A 25,450-nucleotide genomic window follows, 5' to 3' on the forward strand; every position below is an offset into this window, starting at 1 on the left:
GAAAAACTGATTGCCTTGAGTTCACTTATGTCACAAAACACCTTTCTTTAGTAGCAAATGCTGTTTTACTTTCTGACTTCACAGATATAATGCCCAGTGGCCAATGGCCATTTTCAAACAGGCCTCTCCTCAGAGGGAAGGACTGGACCCTGGAGAAAGAAGTCTAACCTCAGGACTTGCACAATTTGTAACTATACCTTCATCACCCCAAAAGTAGACACTGCACACATTCTTCTGTCCCTCTTGGTCTTTGGTTCTTCCTCACACAGCCGGCCCTTCCCAGCTCAGTGCTCCTTTAGCCACAGGCTATTTACTGCTGTAGTTGCTGCCAACTTGGCTGGTGAGAAGCCAGGCCTGGAGGAAATAGAGGGTCCTGGCAAGAATATGGGCTGAGGGCCCCCCACCAGGTTAACTTCCGAGTCCCGCAATGCACTGTGCTTCTGTCTTAGTTGGCTTGGGCTGCTATAACAAGACAACCATGGACTGAATGGTTTAAACAACAAACATATTTCTCACGGTTCTGGAGGTTGGGAAGTCTGCGATCAGGGTGCCAGCATGGAGGGACTCCTTCCTTGTTTCCTCATTTGAGGGATTGGGGTTGTGAGAGGAAGAAAGCTCTCTCCTCTTTTTATAAGGGGGAGGCAGAGGGGCATGCACTAATCCCACCTCATGATCTAATTACCTTCCAAAGCCCCATATCCAAATACTATCACATAAAAGAACAGAGTTTTAACATGAATTTTGGGTACCCAAACATTCAGTCCATAGCAGTCTCCACTAAAAAGTGTATGCAATTAGAGGCCACTGTGGGGCTCCCAGGACCTGATTAACAAAAGATAGTACTATCTGGGTATAGCCTGAGAGTATGAAAGGGTGATAGGAATAGAGAGTTGGGTACGGGTGGGGTTCAGAGGCTTTTAGGGCCACGTTTGAAACAGCTCTCTCAGGAAAGCATTCTAAAAATCCTTGGGCTTTCTTTGGATCAAACAAAGACAATTTGGCCTTGCCTTCAAACTGTACAGGCATCTTAAAGCTCAGAACAGGCAAATTTCCCATAGCACCTGCACCTCCAGGAGTGGAGATTCTGGGTGACTGAGGCTCTTGGAGCAGAAGTCTGTGTAAGATTGGCCTGGCACAGTGGCAGCCTGGTTCCTGGGTCAGACAGCCTCCCAGGACAGTGGCTTGCATTGCCAGGGTTGTTCATTCTATTCCATCATCTATTTCTCGTCCGTCCTTCCACCCCAGCATGAGACATTGTAGGATGAACAGTCTTGCCTTCAGGACCCTTGCCTCAGTGAGGCCTGGCCTCAGTTTAAACCCAGGGGAATGTTGTAAATATTGAGATGGTCTCTAGAGTGAAGGAAATATTGGGCTCTGACTTGACTTATACACCCTGACTTCTCTTTTCTAGGCTTCTGGGTTCCAACCGGAGGTTGCCAGTAACTTTATCTTCTTTTGCATTGATTTTTGTCTTTAGTAACCAGATCACACTTGTAGTTACAAAAGGGATAGGGGAAATTCACCACCAGTTTTCCACACAGAAATAGGGGAGGCTTGGAAAGAAAGTTCAGATGCTGGGGTCCAGGAAAAGTGAGCCTGAGGGGGTTGGTCTAGGAAATGTGAGGCCTAGTGGGGTGAGACGCTGCTGAAAGTGAGCCCAAGAAGAGGGAGTGGGGACCTAAGCCGAAGCCCGCGCACTCACGGCCTGGCGCCTAGGTGACTGGTGGAATCTTTTAATCTGTTGGGTAGTTTTTCCGTCGTCTGTCAGGTGGCGATGAGTGGAAACTAATCTTCAGGGCCGTTTGTTTTACCTCTGCAGGAAGCAAGGCGCATGCACCTTCTCCCAGCCTTGCTTTCCTGGCTGAGAGAACGCAGGAATTGGAGAACTGAGCTGTGGGCTCGAATCCGCGCATGTCCTGGAGATCTGGACCAAGCTCCGAGGCTTAATGGGGAAAGCTGAGATGTCCCCAGCAGGGGGCTTTGGGCGATTAACTTTTCGGAAAATCGCCAGAGAAAGTGTGGTGCAGGCTTGCGCTCTTTTGGGTGGAGTTCACAGGAGTAGGGCTCGAGGTAGCCAAAACAGTGAATTGAGATTCCTCCCCGCCCCACGTTCCCTACTGCAGATTTGCTGTGGACAGAGGCTCTCGAAGACCGGCTGCTCAGAGTGGCAGGCAGGATGTAGACCAGGGCGGGCGCAGCCCTGGCGCATAGCGCGACCCTTTCCTCTCTCAGCTGAGCTACGGAGGAAGGGGGCTTGGCAACTCAGCTCACGGAACAAGCGCAGTGCTGTCTTTCATGTTTCACTGTTCAGCTTTTGCAGCTTTTTTAATGGCCCCAATACATAACTCTTTTGTTAAAAAAAAAAGTTTAATAGCATCCACCCTACACACTTATGATCACCAATGGAGATTTCCTTTTAAGCCCCGCGTATGTGGGCACATTCGGCTGCCCGCCCAACCCCCAGTCCTCCCACCCCGGTATGGAAGACAGTCGGGCGTTGAGGACTGGTTTGCCAAATTCAATCACTGTCCACAACAGCTGGTCACTTGTCTCCTTTTAGTGAGCCCCTGGCTCTTTCTAAGCCCTTGGAATCCAAAAGAGTGTATCTTGCCATCCTCCAGTTTGAGGTAGACTAAAGCCTGAGCAGGTGTCTTTGCCTTCCTGGGTCATCCCTAGGCAAGGATTTGATCCCCAGTTTGGCTCTCACGGGAGTCGAGAGGGAAACAAGGATGGTTATTTCAGTGCAGGCGGGGCTGCAGAAACTGAGAGAAGGGAGCAAAGACAAGAGGCTGATGTCAGCTCCAGAAGCTGGGCCCCAGAGTCCTCTTGACCTCCTGGGTTTAGACAGGGGGCTGATAGTGCAGCTGGGGCAGAAACCACTCTCCTCCTCTTTCAGCAGACTCCTTGGGAAAAGGAAAGGGAGAAACGAGCAACTGGATTTGCTTTGGAGAATCTTCGTCACTCGAGGAATGGGCTGTGTATTTGCGTAGCATGGGGAAACTTAAAAATGGCATTCAGCAGCATCAATGTGGCTTAAACCCTGACAGCTTTGCCACGGACCTCAAGGCATCGCCTGAAGAAGGAACAGCACCCAGGTTCAGAACCATCCTACAATCATCCACCCCAGAAGAAGGTGATTTCAGTGAAGTAGACCATTCTGAGGGATGCTGTGACTGTTCTCAATGTCTACTTTTAGGGTTGCCTTGTAAGGATCTGCCTACCCACCCTAGTTAAGGGAGAAGTATATAACTTGAGCCTAGAACAGTGGACAGGTGGTGTGTTCAGCTCTGGACAGTATCTCATGTAGTGTGCCGATGTTATGCATATCTATGTGTGATGTCCTCTTTCTTTCTCACAGTGGTTTTGCTACACTCTCCAGGTAACCTTCTGTTTTACAAGTACTTTGATGTTACTCTGGCGGTGGAAGATTCCAAACCTGAAAAATCTGCATTCGTTTTATATGCTTTTCATTATTGAGATGGAAAACCTTAAGTAGGTACTCAATAATGGATAAGGCCGTTTCTTAGCATCAACCTTGGTTCATCTGAATTGACCTTATCAGTCAATAACACGGACCGTTTCATTAAAATAACCAATGAATAATGTATCATAGCTTAGTTTAAAGTTTCAAATATGTTTTTAGACAGAAACATTCCAAGAATGCAAGTCAGGTGTATTTCCCAGATAAATAACAGTCTGGGGACGTTGCGTACAGGGAAATTCTCTGTTCTCAAAGAAATTTTCCGTTCTCGGGTTTCCTGAGGTTGAAATCCAGCGCGCAAGTCATTAATCATTCATTGGGGTCGGTCCCTCCGTCAATGGCAGGTCTGGGTAAGCTAAAGCGAGCAGTTAGCTAACCCTTCCTGCCATGGGGATCCTGGGGCGAAAGAGGACAACTGGGCGGTCAGTCACATGTGCTGGTGGCCAGCCCCTGCCTCTCTTTACCCGGTCGGGGCGCGGGGGGTGCATGTGCCCTCACTCTCACGAATACAGACCGAGAGCTTCCCAGAAGGAAAAACAAATTCGTCACAATGTTCAGCGCAGCCGAGAGTTTCCAAAAAGAAAGCAGCTCCAGTCGTGGCGTGATGACTCAGGGTGGCGTTTAAACGCTGAATAAACCCATTCCTTAGCTCTTTAATAAGTCGGTAACAACAACAAAAACATCCTTCTCCCCCAACCCCGCCACACCAAAGGCTTCCCAAGTTGGGCTGCGAATCCCCGTTTGGTTTTTCAGCGCCGAAAGCCGTAGAAGCAGTAGGATCTCCTGGTGGGACGCGGTTCTCCAAGGGCTCCCGGAGAGAGGACGAGATAGCAGGGTTTACAGGGCAAAGAAAGGAGAACCTGGAAATCGTGTCCTGGGGGGCAAGAGTGCGTTGCCCAATCACAAGTGTGCCGTAGAGGTGGGAGAGGACGAGGACCCATTTCCACATTTCAATCCCCCGTTTCTGTCGCTGCCCCTGGAGGACTCAGCTGCTAACGCCGAGCTCGTTTCCACGCGGCTCTGGCCCTAGTCGGGGAAGCCGGGTGGCCGCGCGACGCGAGAGAACTGCTGGGATGCGTGGCCCTGGTATGGGCGCACCCAGCGTCTGGGGCGCAGGTTCTCTCAGCCCAGCTTCTCCTCCCACTCACTCGCTCGGATCTCCTCCCTCCTTCACATCCCCCGCCCCCGGGACCGCGAGGCTCCCTCCCCGCACCGGCCAGTGAGTACACAAAGCCGCGGGTGAGGGGAAGCTTCGCAGGCGTGCACGGAGCAGTGAGATCACTGGCGTTATAAATATCCCGGTGCCAGCGCGGAGATCCGCTCGGGTGGCCTCTCTCTTCCCCTCTCCCCTTCTCTTCCCCGAGGCTATGTCCACCCGGTGCGGCGAGGCGGGCAGCGCCAGAAGCACGCAGCCGCACAGGGGCTACAGAGCCCAGAATCAGCCCTACAAGATGCACTTAGGACCCCCGCGGCTGGAAGAATGAGCTTGTCCTTCCTCCTCCTCCTCTTCTTCAGCCACCTGATCCTCAGCGCCTGGGCTCACGGGGAGAAGTGTCTCGCCCCCAAACGGCAACCCGGACCCGCTGCCACTGATAGGAACCCTAGAGGCTCCAGCAGCAGACAGAGCAGCAGTAGCGCTATGTCTTCCTCTTCTGCCTCCTCCTCCCCCGCAGCTTCTCTGGGCAGCCAAGGAAGTGGCTTGGAACAGAGCAGTTTCCAGTGGAGCCCCTCGGGGCGCCGGACCGGCAGCCTCTACTGCAGAGTGGGCATTGGTTTCCATCTGCAGATCTACCCGGATGGCAAAGTCAATGGCTCCCACGAAGCCAATATGTTAAGTAAGTTACTCGCTCTCCTACAAAACCCGTCCTAGGCGGCCGCGGAAGATTCGGGAGGGACAGCAGGTATTCCCCGGGCCACAGGCTCACCTTCCTGAGCCCAGGCCACTGGGACCAAGCTGATACTCAGAAACAGCCGGGCGGGTTGGGTGGAGATGCATGTATATGGCGTGCGCACACGCACCCCTCTCCTGGGCATGAGAAATTGCGATTTCTGAGGTGTATGTTACCTAGAGGCTGGTGCCCAGACGGGTACCTTGTTTCCAGTTTGCTCTAGCCTCAAAGACGAGTCCCCAGCCATGACAGGAGAGAACAAAAAACTCATTTCTTTTCGTTCAGTTTGTTTACCTTCTGCTTATGAACTAGCCTGGCATTTTTCATTAGGCATCAAAGAGCAGCCCTTCTCCCTATCCATAACTGAAGTTATTTTTTGAAAAGAAGAATCAAATCCCAAATACTTCCCTCTTCCAACCGCTACCATAAACCTCAAATTAATATTGTATATGTATATGCATATATGTGTATGTCTATGTATACAATGTATACACATAGGTATATAGAGAGACGGATAGATAGATAGATAGATAGATAGATAGATACACAGATAGACAGATAGATAACTAGGGGACACCAGACAGACATTCCTGCTTGGAAGAAGATCGTGCTCTGGAAAACTGGACGCGTTTAGAGAGGGAGACGTGATAAACATTGAAATTACTAACTCCAGAGTTGGATTTAACAACGTTTAGTATCTTGAGACCATGACTACACCGTGTTAGGAGAGTGGCCAGCCTTAGGTCCCCAAGAACAGTTAGGGCAAAGTTCCTTATTTTAGAAGAAACGCAGAGGTTAAATTTGGTAGGGGTGCAAATTTTGTAGGACTTTTTATAAACAAAGTTTTAAATTTTCCCTCCGAGTTTTTTCTTTCAGCACGCTCTCTTTTTTCCTTTCTCATCTCCTCTTCCCTTTCACCCCATCTATGTTTCCAGACCATCGAAGCCACTCCTCTGGTTTCCCTTCGCTGCCTCTAGGCAGCTAGGGGCAGGGACGGTTTGGGGCTGTGTGTAGGAGTGGGGAGATCTCTGTGGTACTTTTGCTCAGTAGGGCCAGATCGCTCTTCCAGCGCGGGTTGGTCCACCAGGCAGAGCCCCAGCCAGGGCCTGTCAGGTACCTAGGGAGAGCGGAAATGCAGCCAGGAGACAGCAGCGCGCACAGTCACCTGTCTTTCAGTGTCAGCCTGCTTGCTCCTAGATGTTCCTAACTTGCTCCATCTCAGACCAACGACTCCACGGGCCATTGGGCTTCTTCTTACACAGGCTCCAGAGGAGCGTGGACACCACCGGCGGGCTGAAAATTTGGCAGCCAGCAGTCTCCAGAGCGGGGTCGGAGGCGCGCAAGTGGGTAAGGCGGTAGGCTGGCTAGCCGCCTCCGGTGGGTTAAGGGAGCCTAATGTGGAAGACCTGATGGTTCATGCTGAGAGAAAAGCAGGTCTATGCCCGCCCCTCTGCGCCTGTCTAGTCTATCTAGTCGTGCTGATTCAGCAGCCTGCGGCGCACGTGGTGAGGGCGCCTGGAGCGCCCAGCTGGAGAGAGGGCTCTCCGCGCACGCACCAGCGAGTCCCATGGCCTCCCTCACACTCCCGAGAGGAACCTATTTCCATATTTTAGAGTTTATTTCACTCGTCGAATAACTGCTCATTTGGGGGATAAAGGGCAAGATCTGTTGGGGTGAAGGGGAATTTTCTGAGATTTGAGGAATAATCAGTAACATCTATTTATTTCCATTCGTCCTTCTCATTTTGTCTCAACGGTCTCTTGACTTCATTAGCCATCACAGCGTATTCCCACTTTCGGCAACCTTTCCTTCTCTCTTACAAGAAACCTTTCTTTCTTGTGTTCTTCTTGTAACGACCCGTGGAGTCACTGGTCTGAGATGGAGCAAGTTAGGAACATCTAGGAGCAACCAGGCTGACACTGAAAGACAGGTGACTGTGCGCGCTGCTGTCCCCTGGCTACATTTCCGCTCTCCCTGGGTACATGACAGAGCACCAACAGAGGATAACTTCCGTGAGCTCAAGGGAGGACCCCAAACTAGCAGGCAGCAAGCAGCAGGTTGGAGCCCAGGGAGCTCAGAGAATGCTTCTGGGGAGGGTTTAGGTGTGCTAGAGATCTCAGAAAGCAAGGCTCATTTCCAGGATATTCACCATCTTCTCTATGAAGACACTATATGAGACGAAGATAGTTTTACATCTTAGGCCTTGCTAGAGGGGATGTTGTAGAAAAGCAAAGGGGGGAAAATAAGAGCAGATCAAAAAGAATGCACCCAGACAAACAAGACATTGACCACTACCCAGTATGTAAAATGTACATTTTTTTTAAATCCATGTTGAAAGATATCTACAAGAGAATAGGGATGTTTCGTAAAACAGTGCCAACAAAAAACTTAATTTAAACTTTTTCCTAATTTATTCCTGTTTACAATAACCTTTCAGAGTTTAGTTTCTGTGTCTTTCACATGACTTGCTTTCATTCATGCCATAAATCATGTACCCAATATAAGATACCTATCTCACTAAGAATGATATTTTGGTTACTTTTGTGTTGTTTGTCTTCCATAGATTTTTTTTTTTTTTTCCCAGAAGAAACCATAGCAAATATTCAAATCATAGTGATTTTCTGCTTTGTGATGTCTGGAGTGTCTAATACTACTTCATAAAATTTTTACCACCATTGATCAATGCAGAATTTGCATGTAATTTGGGAATTTAACATGGATCTCTGCCATTATCTAGCTGTAAAAGAGAAACAGAAACTTGCTAATTACAATTGGTCATTTACCTCTTTGAAGGCAGCATTTGATGTTTCCTGACATTCATGTAAACTAAGGTGTTGGCCATGACCTTTCTTAGAGTATGTGAGGAAATGTGTTTAAATCTCCTAAGAGAGGCTGAGAGGGCTGGATCAAGGGCCACAGATGATACCTCAGTTTGATCTCATCCTCTATTTCTACTGTCTGTGAGTTAGCGATGATAGAAAACCTATTTTTTTGTTACAACCCTGATACTTCAGAAAAGTCAAAGCTTTGCCATGAAACTGCATTCTAACAAGTTATTTTAAACCTAATAATATTCTGTAGTATTTGTCTGATAGAACAGATAATCATATGTGTTTCACAAGTATTATTTGACAGTAAACTTTTTTTTTTTTTGCCAATTGCAAATGTTTTCTGGTTTCACTGTGAGAAGTACACCATGGCCATGGACTTTCAAACATAATTTGTTTAGTTTACATGGACCAATTAATATATTCTTAGTTTCTCTTACACAATAGTTATCCCAAGTTTTGAACACAGAAAATGAAATCAAGCTCATTGTATATAAATCCTTATTATGAGGAAATACTGTGGAAAAATGAAGAAATATGAACAAGGCAAGATAGATGACCCAACTATTGCTTGGAAACAAAGGGTTTGCTTTAATTTATACGCCTTCGAGTTTAATGTCAATACAGTGCTTCTGTTGACTTACCTTGGGCCATTGAAGAATAGGCAATCAAGCAGTTGTCAGTTTAGGGAAGAAAAGTTTAAGGCTTTGGCTACACAAACTCAAAGCGTTTACATAAAATATGAAAATTCCAAGCACATATTTTGGCTAATAGCATCGTCAATGTTACTGCTTTTTAAAAAAATCTAAATTCACTACCAACTTTGGGGTCATGTGGAGTCATCAGACAGTCCCTCAAGCCTAGATAAATCAGAATCTATATCTACTATGCAGAAAAATCAAGTGGAAAATTTCTGTTGCTAATTTAATCAGTGAAGACTGCTAAATTGAATATTTCAAGATTCAGATTTGATAACTTGGCACAGCATATCTGTTACTTTGTGGATGCAAGTAGAGAAACTTCAGTTTTAAAAGATTTTTTTCTGGGGATTTTCAAATGGGTTGTTGAAAGCTTCTGAATACATGGAATATCTGTGCTTTTCTATATTTTATTCATTAACAAAAGAGAGAAAAAGGAAAAATTTGTATAGTTGTATCAACCACTATCAATAGAGCCCTATTATATTAAGAAATCTGCAAAGGACTAAGTCAAAAATCTAGAAACATGTTTTTTTAATGGAAGTAAACTTATATCATAATGCATAAGTGGAATAGACTGTGTGTATAAGCTGAGAGACACGAAGACATTCTTGCCTTCTTCAACCTAGGTGTCAATTCTGAAATTCCACAAAGAGAGAATAATTCCTTCTATTAAGCATTCTCCTCTTCTTTTGACCCTCTTAAATGGGAACACCTTAAGAAAAATAACACACTGTCAGTAGAACTTTAATGTGAATTTACTTACACTGAGCCACCCCTCCACCCTGTGCCTTCTCAAGCAGGAGAAGGCCACAGTAGCAGGAGAGTACTAAGACACCTGTCCATATTTGTGTATGCCTGGGGTGTCCCGACGAGAGAAAAGAGAGGTAGTGAGAGGAGCAAAGAAGGCGGTCAAATTTAGCAAACAGTCATTGACTATATACCATCTATGAGACAAGCTTGGCCTTCCACAATTTTGCTTAGAAATACTGCCTTGGCATCCATAAGGAGAATTGTAAGTTTCCATCAAATTTAATATATGTGGCTCCCGATGATAAAGGTCAGAAAATTACTGAAATTAAAAAAAATCAGTGTCAGAGAAATGTTTTCTGAAATTTATATATTTGTGATTTAAGGCACATGGGTCTAAAACATTACGTAGAATTCCTGAATGAGTTACGGAGATTTGTCATAGTAAAATCAATAGGCCTGTGATGTTTTGGGGAGGAGGGCAGGAAACTGAACTGTGAGACTCATTGAATCTGCTCCAGAAAACAAGGCATTGTGAAATCACTGCTGACATTACTTTGGCAATTTTGATCATAACAGTGTTCTTAATATTAGGTCATAATTATAGTAAGATTTAGAAGATCAATACCAAAGTTACTCATGTGAAAAATAATTCATTCATCTAATCTCATCTCTTACATCTCCTGCATTCTTTATAATATTAAATAGAATGATATATGTAAAGTGTATTTTTAAGCTTCAGTTAAAGATAATTTTCTTAAAGTTATAAAATCTTTTAATTCTCAGGCAATATATCAGTTTTATCCTGGAACTTTTAAGAAGAAACTCTGCAATATGTAATACAATAATAACACTTTCACATATATTATTTCATCTTCCCCATATTTAAAATACATTACATGTAAATTGTACATAATATATACACACAGAGTGTACACTGCTTTGAAATACATGTTAAATGCATCTAAATGGGTCTTTGTTTATAAAGAGAATAAGCTAATTATCAGAAACTATTTAAGCAAAGCAGTAGTATTTCATTAAAACAAATATTTATAAAGCCTTTTTATCTCAACATCTTAAAAGTTAGCATACAAACACACACACTTATGAGACTTTAATCTTTTATTCTACCATGTATTTTTTCATTAATATACAATATATCTGCATGTTCAAAACCAGATAATTTTCCAGAGAATGGAATTAAAAGCCTCTAACAATTTAGCACCATGAGTAAATTGGAGGACATACACAACCAAATCTCTCCTCTATCAACTCCATGTTGTCCCTTTTGTATCTATCATTCCACACATATACAATTTCTCACTTTCTTTCTTTCTTTCTCATTTTTGAATGCACATGTTGACATAAATATTCACAATCACATCCTCCATCTCCCAAATATCTAAAATCGTTAATGCTATTCTCAATATCATTCCGTATTTCTGATAGAAATTTAACTTTATATCACTGTTATAGTCATGCTTTAGTAATAATATTATTATAACATATTACATCTGTGTAGAGTAACTTTACAAAGCATTTGGTGTGTTTTGTTAATATTTGATAAAATGATAATGCTTCTAAAACGTTTAGAAGCACACTCAAATAATGTTTATAATAAATTCTATTATAAATAGCATTTAAAAAACATTTTGAAGGAAAGGATTTATACAGCACCAGTGGTTTTTTTTTTCAGTCTCCTTCTAAAAGCAAAAGTAGTTTCCAATAGTTTTTGATTTTTGTTTTTCAATTTAAAGAAACACCTATTAATGAACTGGTACCTGCAGTTTCCCTAAAGTGTGTTTTATTTACTTTGGGCTAAAAACATCTATTTTTTAAATAAGTTATTCAGTTATCCCCTTTTTCACATAAAGTTTCTAATCAAGATTTTTAAGAAACCAAGTTGAATAAATAAACAGCAGTGCTTGCTAGAATTATAGATGTTAGCTCACATTGCACAATATAAATGCTTAATAAAGTTACTCACATATATTTATAAAATATTTCTTGTTTTTGGTAAACAGAATAATTTTATATATACCTCAAATACTGCAGGGAGAGTTTGCTATTTCAAGAAAATCTGATGAATTTCTCTATTTGGCAGAGTCCTATTGAGATATCCTAATTAGTATATATGCTCAGAATATTATAGATGGAAATATTGAGATGTTCTTTTTTCCTTCCTCTCCCTTCTTTATTTCCTTCTTTTCTTCCTTCCTTCCTTCTTTTCCTTTTTTAAAGTAGAGATGCAGTGTCACTATTTTGACCAGGATGGTCTTGAACTCCTGGTATCAGGCAGTCCTTCAGCCTCAGCTTCCCAAAGTGCTGGAATTACAGGTGTGAGCTGCTGCACTGGCTTCCCTTTTTCCTTTCTAAGACAGGTCCCTTTTTAGCTCTATTGAGCTAAAAGTCTCTTTTCAAAAATTTTGAAATAGACAAGTAATAAAAAACATTATGCTCTTTTCAAGTTCATATAAAATACATAAATTTATGTTAAATAAACAGGCTTTCTAATTAAGTGCAGACTATGCGTTTTATCTTATTAAACTACTCTATGAACTGTGGTGTGTAATTCTCTTGATCCAGTTGAACTTTGAAATTACTGTAGCAGACAGAGGGACATTGACTTCATAATGCTAACTATAAAATACAAAATATAAACAACAATGTAATAAATTATCTCATTAATTTTTTTCTAGGAAATGATTCAAAATGCAAGATGTCTCAAAGCATAATCCATTAAACATTTCATTGAACTAATAATTTCAAGTTATTTATAATGCTTTCAGTATCTTATATGTAGTCTTTAAATGCAGTCACTAAAAGACTGAGTATGGTATATGTTTATTTGTAACTACCATTATAACCTTGATAATTAGAGTAGAGGAGTTTATTTAATGTAAATAAGTATTATTTTCCAGACTTTCAAATAGTTACACTAGTCTTGAGCACAGATTTGTGCTTTAATGTTCAAAGTAGTGTATTATCTTTGATAAAGAAACAATGGAGGAGAATTATTTTGAAAAACTTTTTTAATGTCTTTTTAATTTCTTTAAAACCTGAGAAAACTTCATGCTCATTGTTTACTAAAAACAACTTATTTGTCCAAATAATTACTGATGAAGTAGAATCAAATTTTTGAATCTTGAAATTATTTTAAATGAACACTTGAATCCTAGCCTTCTTTGTTTTTAACATAGTGAATGTCATGAACAATAAGGATGTTAAATACTAAGTTCTTTTTTTAAATCACAATAATAAAGAATGGAAAGAATCTATGTAGAAATTTAATTCTTTACAATGATATGAAGAAGAGCCTGTGTTTTATTTTGGGATTTCTGTCATCCTAGGTATTTTGGAAATATTTGCTGTGTCTCAGGGGATTGTAGGAATACGAGGAGTTTTCAGCAACAAATTTTTAGCGATGTCAAAAAAAGGAAAACTCCATGCAAGTGTAAGTAGAACCACTTTATATTTGTTAAAGGTGCTATAAAGATTTTACATTTGTAAAACAGAATAATTTTCCAAATTCGTAGGTAAGAAAATGTGCCCAAAGAACTTAACTTTTAAAAAGTATTTTTACATTTAACCAAGATAATTTTGTGTGCTTCTAGAAGTAATAATTTAAATATTTAATTTACTTAAAAGATATTATAGAGTCTACAAAAAGTTTAAGCATAAGTGTATTTGAAAATAGCGTTCTCAAAGGGGTAGCCATCCACTTATTTCTTAGAAGTGGCCCACGTAAGAAGAAACATGGCAATAATATATTTCATCACATTTTAAACTTATAAGTTTATAGTGATTGTATTTGTGCTAAGTAGATGAGGTTCTTATTTAATTTTACAGGCTACTCATAATACCAAATTGGGTCTCAGTAATGTAAAATATTTTCATATTAACAAGTAGGGAGGGAAAAAAACAATAATTAGAAGACTGACTTTCATAGACAAATTTTATTTAATTAATTTGAAGAATTTTTATCTTGTATTTTTGTCACATCAAAAATGACTTCTTAATACTATGAAAACTAATTTTGCATTCTCAAAAATTTATTCAGACCAGTTTTATATAGTGTAATCAATTCACAAACTATTTATTTGCTTTGTTATGAAAGTTCCCATTACCTGGGAAGTATTAAAACATTTTAAAGATAATAAAATATGTTCAGCTTAGTTTTCCCACTCACAGAGTCTATTTATTTGCATTAGTATATACATACTGCACTTAAAGGTGCTTTATGCTTTTTCTGTGGCATACTTATTTTCTTCACATTAAAACATTTTGAAAGCAATTATTCTTTAAAGTTAGTCCTTTAATCCTGATTTTTTATAGTCTTTATTAAATAAATTATTGGAATATCACTTTTCAATTTTCAAAGTTATAGAAAGTTTCAATTGATAGCAATCAACTGAAACTTACTATATATAATTTGATTTTATAGATCTTTAAAAAATTCAGTGAGAACGCCACTTGGTTTAATGTGTAAGACTTTTATAATTTTACTTTTCTTAACATCTAAAATGATTTGTTAATATCTTTTGGAAGAGACAGAATTTGAACAATTTCTATAGTTATTTGAGGATTCGATGAGATAATACATGCAGTGTGCTAAGAATACTATTTGGTGTATTATAAGTGCTCAATAAATATTGCCTATTATTATAGGGTAACAATCTAAATATAATCTAAATATAATAAATTACTAAAATCTCAGTTTAGTAACATAAATGGAAATCCTTTGTTAAACTCTTAAATTGCTCATTGCAAGAACTATTAAACAATTTACCATTTCATTTTTTGAGCTGGTTACTATAGCAAGCTGTAGTATAATATTCATAGAAATATATTTTTCTAATTTTTTCATTTATTTAAGGGGCAACATTCTGCATCACTGTGAAAAAAGTAGGGTATTACTTTTTTAAATTTATTTTTTATTTCAATAGGTTTTTAAGGAGCAGGTGGTATTTGGTTACATGAAAAAGTTCTTTAGTGGTGATTTCTGAGATTTAGGTGCACCCATCACCCCAGTAGTGTACACTGTACCCAATGTGTTGTCTTTTACCCCCAGCCTCCTCCCCTTTCCCCCTGAGTTCCCAAAGTCCAATGTATCATTCTCAGGGCATTTAATTTTATTTTAAAATATTATTTAAAATCCACATACAGATGAGTTCTCACGAGGGCTGGAAAAAAAAAGTAAAAAAAAAAAAAATCCACATACAGAATAGAAAACAATGATTAAGCATATCTGAACGGAATAACTTTTCCTCAGTCTACTTTAAGTTTATAAAAGATTAAAACACTTTCAAAATCTAACCTCATAATAATACACAGTGCATGCAAAGAAACTTTCTCTTACTGGTTTGTTTTGAGTGAAAATCTTAACTTTCAAAATATTCTGATTTATGCCATAGTACATGCAAAAAAATAAACTAAACTTGGAACAGCTTAAGGATAATTGCCACAGAAAGTAACATATTACAAATGGAAGCCAATTAGAAAGGTCAAACTGAGAGGTTAAGATACATGATTCCTCTGTCAAATGCAAGTAACAAATTTCTGGAAATTTGACCCAAATGTCTAAGGATGGCTGGTTGAAACAATGCAGATAATGCAAAAACAGCATCTGTTATTCTTTCTCATCTTGGCAGGCTAAAGTTATTTCATAGAATAATGACTTTTAAACAGTACAAAGCAAGTCTCGCTCTTGTCACTCACTGAAGCTCTTTGATATAAAAGTCATTCTGATGACTTTGAGCTAAATTGTAGATAAAAATATTAAGCCCTATGATTATGTGGATTCTTTTTAAACCAATTATCCAAGCCCACTTTCTCTTATCTGAGTGTTTATTAGCACTTTTCCTCTAGGTGAAAACCTAATTAAATTATAAAGTGATTTATTTTCTAAAGATGTTGAATTTAGAAATAGTATTAACGCTAGCAATTACCAGTTTTATGCCCAGTTGGTTTCTTTCCTGTTTTCACATTCTAGTTAAACATGCTGGGAAATTGTTTTTGTAACTCTAAATATGACTATTTGATTTAGTTAATAGTTTTGATTTTACAACTTTACATCATCCTCAAAAAAGGTTAAAAACTCATAGAGTTTTAGGATTAAATTTGTAATTTGTGAGTTGCTTTAAATTAAAAATTTTGCAGAGGCATTTAAGGGGTACTTTTAGGGTTCTATCTACAAAGCAAATGTAAACTAAAAATATAAAATATTAATAGAATTCTGGGAAAAGTAATCCCCCACTGTACTGAGAAATATTCATGGATACTTGTAAATATTCAACTCAGTTTTTGTAATAATAATCAGAGTACTGAAAATTAGCTACTAGGCAGAGATAATGTACTTTCATAGTTCTTTAAAAGCCCTTTTGCTCACATTATCTCATTAGATAATGAGGTGACGAAAGAGTCTCATAGATGTTAAATTATTTTCCCAAGGTTACACAGTTAACAAGTGATTGAACCAGAACTATATCCTCCTAGAATTTTCTCTTTCTCTTTAAATGCTATAGTACTTGGTAGATAAAAGTTAGCTTCAAAGAAGACATTAAATTTTGTTTGGAACCAATTACATTGTTTTCACCTCTTAGTGTATAGAAATTAATATGTGCATGAAAATATTTTCGTATTACATATAAAAATGAATACTGTGGCACATCATTAGAATATTTATAGCACTCTATTTAATAGGTAAACAGGCAATTTGAGACTTATAGTTAAAATTGCAAATTTCCCCATTCTAGGTACTTCTTTTTCTCTTTGATTCATATCAAAGAGATGATATGAATCATCTTTTTTGAACTGGTGTTCCCCCCACCTACTCCTGTGTCTCCAGTACTTCACTTTAGAATCTAGAGAAGAGGGGATGTGTCTGCCACAGAATTTTACAAATGTTGGTTATTCATTGTCAATGATGAGTTGCATAGGGAACTCCTGCCTCCCAAGATAAACTTTCAAAACAGAAAAGAAATCTGTTTCGCTCACAGAAATCTTCATTTAGTAAATATTTTACTGCCATAGACACAAATATGGCAAACTGAAAGGGTAGGCCAGAGCAGATTCAGGCAGCATTGATGCTGATTCCATTTTTGTGCTAAATTTGTGAATCCCATCAGAGAAGTTTTATTTGAGCTTCAGCCATCTAAATGTGGGCTCCCTGGACTCATTCAAGCCCCTGATCTACAGGCAGCTCTCCTTCAAACCTTTATTGGTATACTCTAAATATGCAGTGCAACCAAATGCTTATCGTGCAGGTTTTTCAGCATTCTTTACGAGGATGAGGATGTATGGTCTTCTCTTTGTCCAAATGTATCAAGAATCATCAAGAGCAGGAGGAGATAATTACTTTCCAAAGAGCCATGAGGGCTACTCCAAGCCACAGCTGTGGCCTGTACCCTCTTTCTCAACACATTCCCATGCTAAGGTACCTTCTGAGACTGAGCACTCTTTCTGCCTTTATCTATCTCTCTGTCCCTGCTCCCTGCTCAGGTTGGCATCCTTACTGAAAGTCTCCTAGAGAGCCTTTCTGGATTTATCTGAGGTGGGTCCAGACTAGGAGTGAAAGGCCTTGAGTGTGATGGTAAAGACACAGTTAGATTGCCGCAGGCTGAATCCTACTCTACCACTTCCTAACTGTGTCATTTTACTTCACCCTTCTATTCCTTGGTTTTATCAACTACAAAAGAAGGAAAATTAAAGTCACAGTCTATTGGGATAGTTAAGTGTTTTAAACAAGATAATACATATAAAACACTTAGAGTACTGCCTGAAAAGTGTTCCACACTTAATGTTTAAACAGATTTTCCTGAACTTGCTCTCAGGCACCTGTTTGACAATGCTTAATCTTTTTCTTTCTGATTTTGGGGTCAGGCAGCTGTGACCCTTAAATTATTCAGGCCAGCCCCAACTCCTATTTATCACTGATCTTTTCTTCCTCACGTCCAAACTTTGTGTGTTTATAGGTTTCCCTTATCTACTAAGTTTTCCTTTCACCAAGGAACCTAATTTCAAAGCAAAATTTCCAAGCTCAACCTCTTAAAGAGGCATGGATTTCTTGTGTTTATAATCTTGTGACTTTTTTCATAGCTCTGTTGTCCATCTTGATTTTTCCCTAAATATATAAATCTTGGAAAAGGTGGTTATCACGTATTCTTCAGTCTTTTCATAAAGTATGCAGAAAGCTCATTGCTAATTGGGGAAAAACATGTTACCTTATTTTAAAGACCCAGAGAGAAGCATGTGGTAGAATTATTTTTGTTTCTCAGGGTTTTAGGGGATCATGTTTGAAAGGAAAGCTAATTGCAGAGTTTACGAAACAGGCATGGAATGTGTGCTTGATCAGTCCTAAGCAAGGACTAGAACATCCTCCTTTCCTGGTTTCAGAGGGTGCCAGCTGGCTTGCCTGGGATGAGACTCTGGACTGGACTTCCTGCACTGCAGGCAGAGTGAAGAGGAGTCAGCAGCCCCTAAAGCTGAACATATTTACTGAAAGGGGAAATGGAGGCTTGAGCAATACTTACCATCCTCATCAAAAAATAACTTACTAAGCACTCCACTCTGCCAGTCAAGACCATGCATGAGCTAGATCAAGGCATTTGAAAAGAATTTTTTTTGCCCTCTAAGGGCTTTCAATATACAGTAAAATTGAATGTCTAGCTATTCAGGCACAAAAATGGGTTTAAACTCTGCCTTTGCAATAAATGCCAGTTTCCCCTCAATTTTGTACTGTGGAGGTCTAGTTAAAAGACCTATTTTATTGAGGAAATCTGGATGTGATTTCCTTGTAGATTCAAAAATCCATTTTAGCAGAAAGTGAGAGATGGCAATATATTTCTTTGATGATTTGAAGAGTGACACTTGTCATTCATCAATATTTTAATAGGAAACAACTTCAGAGCAAGTAAGACTGTATAAGCAAAGACTAGGAGGTAGCTTTGGTTTGTATAGTGTTATGGAAAGACCCTTAGTCTAGGAATCAGAAGATGCAAATTAAATCACAGGTCTATTCTGGCACTTAATAAATGCAGGGTGATAGATGGATCATTTTCTTTACTTCTCGGGCTGAAAAAAATCAGATAATACTATCCTAATAGCAGCTGTGGAATTACTGTGAGTTAAATTATATCACCTGACACACAGTAGTCTCCAACAGTCCAGCTATATGGAGTTATTAAGGGCTTCAGAAAGAAAGTCATGCTATGCCATGTTTTGCCTGGTGTGGTCCTTACTTCAAGGGTATCAAAACCACATGGGATGCTGGTTAATGATACATCAAGTCCAGGGTCTCACCTCAGACTTAGAAAAACACAGTCCCTGGAGAGAGGGCTTGAGGAGCTGCATTTGAGCCTGCTCTCTGAGTAATTTGAAGACAAATTATGTAAGTGAAGAAAAGAGATCCTGTAGTTGATATTCTTTACTACATTATCTCAGGTTGGGTGATATTAAAGCCAACTTGTGTATTTTGTTGGTTGCTCAGTATGAAGAACTGAGATATAGAAGGAACAAATGTCCAGTACCAAGCAGGAGATATGGCCATGCCTGGGAGATAGCATGGCAAGGCTACAACTGACCCATACACAGCTTATATAGTAAAGAGTAAGAAGTAGCTCTCTGGGTGCCTGCTATCCTGTACCAGGGCACAAGTATAAAAAATGAACTGAGTTTAGGGCACCTGTCCCAGGCAGCTTCATTGGTGGAGGGAAGGGATGGGAACCAAGCAGGTCTAAAAGGAGGGAGGGGAACTAGGAGTGATACATGTGGCAAGGAAACTTAGTTTAGAGCAAAATTTGGTCTATAGTTGTTTTTATTACAGTCTATGATAACCTTTTTGTTATTTAATAATATTAGTCTATAACAACATTTTAATTATTTATATTTGGTTTTTTTTTTCCTTAACTTTATAAGGTTTTTCAGGAGAAAGGGGCAAATCCAAGAAAACAAGCTGAAATAAATCACTAAAATTGATTAAATACACACAAATTCCAAGGTTTATACTGGTGTCTGTTCAAATTCACTCCTATTTCCATATCTCATATCCTACATATTTACTTCTATAGTTGCACACGAGAGTTGGTATTTGCACACCTTTAATTCATACTATACAAGGTACTCAATCATCATAGATCGTGATATTTACTAAGGAACAAAACCACAAGAAGAGATTTTAGAGAGTTTTTTTAAACAATATCATTTTGGAAATAATTATTTGGTTTAATTGACCTGTTTAATTTCCACTTGGCAGAATTAGTCATTTCTGGAATATTGTAGTTAATTGGAGTTGTGCTTTCTTTGAATTCAATTTGACCTTTCAAAAAATATCTGTTGTTTAAAATGGATCCTTCACTGTGAGAAGGGATGAGGAGAGCCACAGTTTACTTCTAGTGAAAAAGTTCTTTTTTTTTTTTTTGAGACAGAGTTTTGCTCTTGTTGCCCAGGCTAGAGTGCAATGGTAGGATCCCAGCTCACTGCAACCTCCGCTTCCTGGGTTCAAGCGATTCTCCTGCCTCAGTCTCCTGAGTAGTTGGGATTACAGGCGCACACCACCACACCTGGCTGATTTTGTATTTTTAGTACAGACAGGGTTTCACCATGTTGGTCAGGCTGGTCTCGAACTCCTGACCTCAAATGATCCACCCGCCTTGGCCTCCCAAAGTGCTGTGATTACAGATGTGAGCCACCATGCCCAGCAGAAAGTTCTTATTTCTCTTAATAGTAGTGTGTTTCCTCTCCTTGTAATAATTTGGATATTGAAGAAAAAATAGTTCGATTTGTTTAAAGTTCTTTTTTTTTGTCAATTAGGAGTATATACTAAACTACAAAAAACGCTGATTTTAAACATTTCATTTTAATTTTGCAATTATGGTTTGTTGAATGTAACCTGTTATTATTCTTGCCAGATCAAGGAGAAATTAAAGAGATTTTAATGTAATTTAAGTCAACAAAAACATGGGCAGGACCATGTTAATACTGTTTTCCACTGTAAAAGTGGCACCTAGCACAGTGCCTAGCATGTGATATCTGTGGAACAAATTAGTGATAAATGAATATGAAAGTTTTTAAACAAATATTTAAACAATTGCTTTCATTATAGTGGCTGATGGTGGTAAGGCAATTAGATGATGGAGTCTTGATTTCAGCAACTTATCTGAAATTTGATTCACCTCTATACTTCATACTCTTTAACTATAGAAAAAGTCTGTTTGTTAATTTCAGGGTTTTTTTCTAGAAAAATAATGGAGTTCTATCATTTTAAAAGTGTATACTTTATTAGAAGACTTCTTATAATTTTTAAAAAAAGATTTAAAAAATAAAAATCAGCCTGGAAAATTTATTGTCCAAAATTTTCTAATGGCAAATGTATGTATTTTAGTACCTCTAGCTGAGACCTATGACTCTTTGCTATAAAGATGGTCCATGCACAACATTATGTACAGAGATATAAGGTTTAGGGTCACCATCTTCTCTGAGCCAGACCGGGAATACTAACAGGAATAGTCGATCCTTCAAGATGAATACATTCACTGAAATGTTTGTTTCAAATGATTCTGTGTTCTGTCACAGCTGGAAGAATTTTTCAGACAAAACATTAAATTAAAAGTCAATTAAGAAAGTCAAAACAGTCTAACTGCGTTTACTCCCGTATTAATGTAGAATGTAGGATTCGGACGGTTGAGGGGCTGTGTGTAGTGTGTGGGTCCTTAGAATTCTACACACTTCTACCCTGGGTAACAGTTAGGTGACCTTTGAAAAATCTGAAGTCCAAATAACCGTCTCCATAAAGGACTCCTCTTAAGAAAGAACTTTAGAATATGAATCTCGAGGAAAAAAGGAGTAAAAGAGAGAGATTTTAGATGAAACAATTGCAGGGGGTGGGGCAGGTGGGTTTCACTCATATGAAAGACCCTAAAATGGAAACGATATAGATTTCTGTTTTAAAAAAAGAAATGCCATGAGATGTGTCTGCACATGCACCTGTGCATGCGTGTGTGCGTGCCTGTCATCTACCTCAATTAAAAATGACATGTTCTTTCTTTATTTTCTTGGGCACTGTTGGGGGAAAATATTAGATAATGTAGTACATGTTAAAACCCTAACTCTGTCAAAATTGAGTAAAGCAATCACCGCTGTTTTTGTGAAACAGAGCTGGAAGTCAGGTCAAGGCATAATGTATTACACATTTTCAAAAATGTCATTCATCTGCATTTTAAGAAAAAAAAAAACCCGAGACAAGGTAAATATACCTGATACTCTTTTTAATGAAATGTTTCACACCTTTCTAAAATTCTTGTTATCCGTTTATAGAGCCAGAAACATTCTAGATGTCCATAGCTTTTATTTTGAAATGAAATATTGGAATTATCTAATTAAATGGGAAAGCCATTTTAAGAGCTAAGCAGCTGTAGACAAATCTACAATGAATTTGTAAGCAAGTCTTTCTAATAAAAAATAGGAATAGTAAATGTGTGATCTTCGAAAGTGATGTCAGCATAGCAGTCCTGGCCTAAACGTAGGCTGGCAAGGTGTATCGTAGACAGGGTGAAAGGGATGCCATACATAGGTGGTGATTGTTTAAAATACCTGCCTTCGCCGGGCGCGGTGGCTCACACCTGTAATCCCAGCACTTTGGGAGGCCGAGGCAGGCAGATTACCTGAGGTCAGGAGTTCGAGACAAGCCTGGTCAATACGGTAAAACCCCGTCTCTACTAAAAATACAAAAATTAGCTGGGCGTGGTGGCACACACCTGTAATCCCAGCTACTCAGGAGGCTGAAGCAGGAGAATTGCTTGAGCCTGGGAGATGGAGGCTGCAGTGAGCTGAGATCATGCCACTGCACTCCAGCCTGGCCAACAGAGCAAGAACCTGTCTCAAAAACAACAACAACAACAACAAAACAACAACAACAAACAAACAAAGAAACAAAAAATACTTGCCTTCAGCCTCCTCGAGATCGTATCGAGAGATTCACCAGTAGACTTGTGAAAGATCTACGTATATGGCTTCATAACCCGCCAATAGAACTTTGTTGATCGAACTACACTTAAATATAAGTAAGTCCAGTAAACTATTGTACATAAAGTTAATGTGCCGTTGGAAATGCTCTGATATTTGTTGGCTTCTAATACTGTCAGTACTTTGCACTGCTCAAAAATTCCATGTGGACTTCAACAGTGGATCTATGCAGGTTGCCTTGCAATATTCAGATTTTTAGATTTCAGTGTTATGATCAGTATTTCGAAGAAAAGTTTGGCATTATTAGAAAAAACAAAGAAAAAAAGGCCATTTTATTCCCATATAAAACTTCTTGGTTTGATATAGAAGTATGTAGCTTTTAGTGTTTTTATATATAGGGGACAAAATATTTGGTATTCTCAAACACAGGAATTCTGTGTAAATAGTACTCCTTGAAATTATGAAGCCTGGTAGTCTGAACTAGTACAGGAATTCTTAATTCTTTGGGGGTTATGGGCTCTTTCAAGTTCGATGAAAGCTACAGAATCCTCCTTTGGATTCTCATAACAGCCCTTTTGTTGTAAGTGTTATGGATAAGGAGGCTAAGGCTAAGAGCTTAATTGGCAGAACTGGTTTTTGATTGCATGTCTGACTCCAAATTCACACTCTTACCCCATTCTTCCACATATTCCTTCAAATTTCCCCACATGGCAAACTAAGCCCTTTCAGAGCTGGTGCTGACCTGCATTGTCAGGCTCATCTACTTACTTCCCACATGCATCCTAGGTAGAGGTCACCCTGAACTACTTACAGGTATTTGAAAGTGTCATGTTGACCTTTCAACACTCAGTTCCTTCTCCCTGAAAATCCTTTCTTATTTTGTCTGCCTCTCTAATGCTAGTTAGAGTACATTCCTAGTTGTACTTGAAGACTCAGCTCAAATGTCACCTTTTATAGGAAGACTTTTCTGCCCTCTTCTTGGCCACCTCCACCCTCTTAGATGCCCTTCCTCTATGCTGTCATTGTACCCTCTGCATACCACTGTCATAATTCCATTTATCAAGCTGCACCATGATGGATGTCTACTTGTCTGCTTTTCCACTATTCTGTAAGTATTTCAAGGGCAGATTTTTTTGTGTGTGTAAGATCTGGCCAAAGTATAGTTAGTAACTCGAGTGACTTTTTTTCTTTTTGGAGTCAAATATACTTTCCTGTAATGCCTGAGTAAAGATACATTATTTTTTTCTAAAGAACTCTCACACGTGCAATATTAATGGGGGCCATATGCTACTTCTCTCTCAGCAGCCTCAATCACACTGATAACATTGAAAAAATGCAAGCTTGTTTCAAAGGAATAATTTTGACCCCATTTCTGTGAACAGGAATTTATATTTTACCAGGCAATTGTTTCTTAGTAATATAGTTCTATTTATTTTCTTGGTGAGTTAGGAGGAAAAACAGTATGTTAAAAGATTTGTAACTATACATTTCAAAGTATTTAAACAATAGTAACAGGGTTTAAATGTATCAAGAGTTCTGGTTACTTTTATATTCATCCATATTATGTCACCTAGTAAGTAGGGAACAGAAATGTGTTACAAAGATAAATGAAGTAGAAATATAGAAAGAAAAATAGTAATTTTAAAGCAACTTTAAAATAAGCAAACATGTCTTTATAAAAAGGAATGGAGTGGGAGGAACAGAGATCAACAAAATTATTGGTTTTTTTCCTACAATACCTTATATTTTATTACATGCTGAAAAGATTGCCACAACTTTAATTTCCTCTTTTTTTCTCTTCCTTAGGCCAAGTTCACAGATGACTGCAAGTTCAGGGAGCGTTTTCAAGAAAACAGCTATAATACCTATGCCTCAGCAATACATAGAACTGAAAAAACAGGGCGGGAGTGGTATGTGGCCCTGAATAAAAGAGGAAAAGCCAAACGAGGGTGCAGCCCCCGGGTTAAACCCCAGCACATCTCTACGCATTTTCTGCCAAGATTCAAGCAGTCGGAGCAGCCAGAACTTTCTTTCACGGTTACTGTTCCTGAAAAGAAAAAGCCACCTAGCCCTATCAAGCCAAAGGTTCCCCTTTCTGCACCTCGGAAAAATACCAACTCAGTGAAATACAGACTCAAGTTTCGCTTTGGATAATATTCCTCTTGGCCTTGTGAGAAACCATTCTTTCCCCTCAGGAGTTTCTATAGGTGTCTTCAGAGTTCTGAAGAAAAATTTCTGGACACAGCTTCAGCTATACTTACACTGTATTGAAGTCACGTCATTTGTTTCAGTGTAACTGAAACAAAATGTTTTTTGATAGGAAGGAAACTGGAATTCTTTGTACTAATACAGGGAGCACACCGCTTCAGTTTAGCAAGACATAAAGCCTTTTGCTTTATGCTTGAGGGATATTTAGAACTTTGTATTTTCGGAAAGTTAAATAACATGGACTATGTATTTTTCTGACTTTTACAGATCAACCTGAAAGAACACACATGATACATTTTTATTTTTGGTTTCCAAAGAATATTTTGATGCAGATAAAATATTTTGTTAACTTTTGTTTTTTTGTTTGTGTTTTTAAAAGTACCTCTGCATTGAGCATATTTTCTTACTTTTATTATTTTAATTAATATGACATAAGCAATCATTTTATGCTGTTTATGAATTATAAATGTGTTTATAGCTCATTTGTAATGTGGAAATCTTTTACATTTTTCCTATTCACTGCACTTTTTTATAGTTTTTATTTCTAGCCATACCTCAGATAATATGTTTAGTTTTATATTTTAAAATGTTTAAATTCTCTTTCACAGCACCAAAGGCTCAGCTTGGATTTGTGTG

General features: G+C 39.0%; 1 protein-coding gene across 2 annotated transcripts; it reads left to right on the forward strand.

The window, feature by feature from the left end:
• Window positions 1-4,184: 4,184 nt before the first annotated feature.
• FGF5 (fibroblast growth factor 5) lies at window positions 4,185-25,424 on the forward strand. Of its 2 annotated transcripts, XM_054485280.2 has the most exons (3): window positions 4,185-5,316; window positions 12,997-13,100; window positions 24,413-25,424. In XM_054485280.2, the coding sequence occupies exons 1-3, from the start codon at window positions 4,962-4,964 to the stop codon at window positions 24,758-24,760; spliced, it is 807 nt and encodes a 268-aa protein (XP_054341255.1). In that variant the 5' UTR covers window positions 4,185-4,961; the 3' UTR covers window positions 24,761-25,424. The 2 variants fall into 2 exon arrangements, with proteins under 2 accessions (XP_054341255.1, XP_054341256.1); XM_054485281.2 differs by lacking the exon at window positions 12,997-13,100 and having other exon boundaries at window positions 4,687-5,316.
• Window positions 25,425-25,450: the final 26 nt, after the last annotated feature.

Source organism: Pongo pygmaeus, chromosome 3 (assembly GCF_028885625.2).
Source record: "Pongo pygmaeus isolate AG05252 chromosome 3, NHGRI_mPonPyg2-v2.0_pri, whole genome shotgun sequence".
NCBI classification, from domain to species: domain Eukaryota; kingdom Metazoa; phylum Chordata; class Mammalia; order Primates; family Hominidae; genus Pongo; species Pongo pygmaeus.

Excerpts from the sequence above, each read along its gene's own strand:
- FGF5 (XM_054485280.2), top strand. The coding sequence starts at position 4,962 with ATGAGCTTGTCCTTCCTCCTCCTCCTCTTCTTCAGCCACCTGATCCTC. Across the intron at positions 5,317-12,996 it reads CCACGAAGCCAATATGTTAA|GTATTTTGGAAATATTTGCT; the intron begins GTAAGTTACTCG and ends CTGTCATCCTAG. Across the intron at positions 13,101-24,412 it reads AAGGAAAACTCCATGCAAGT|GCCAAGTTCACAGATGACTG; the intron begins GTAAGTAGAACC and ends TCTCTTCCTTAG.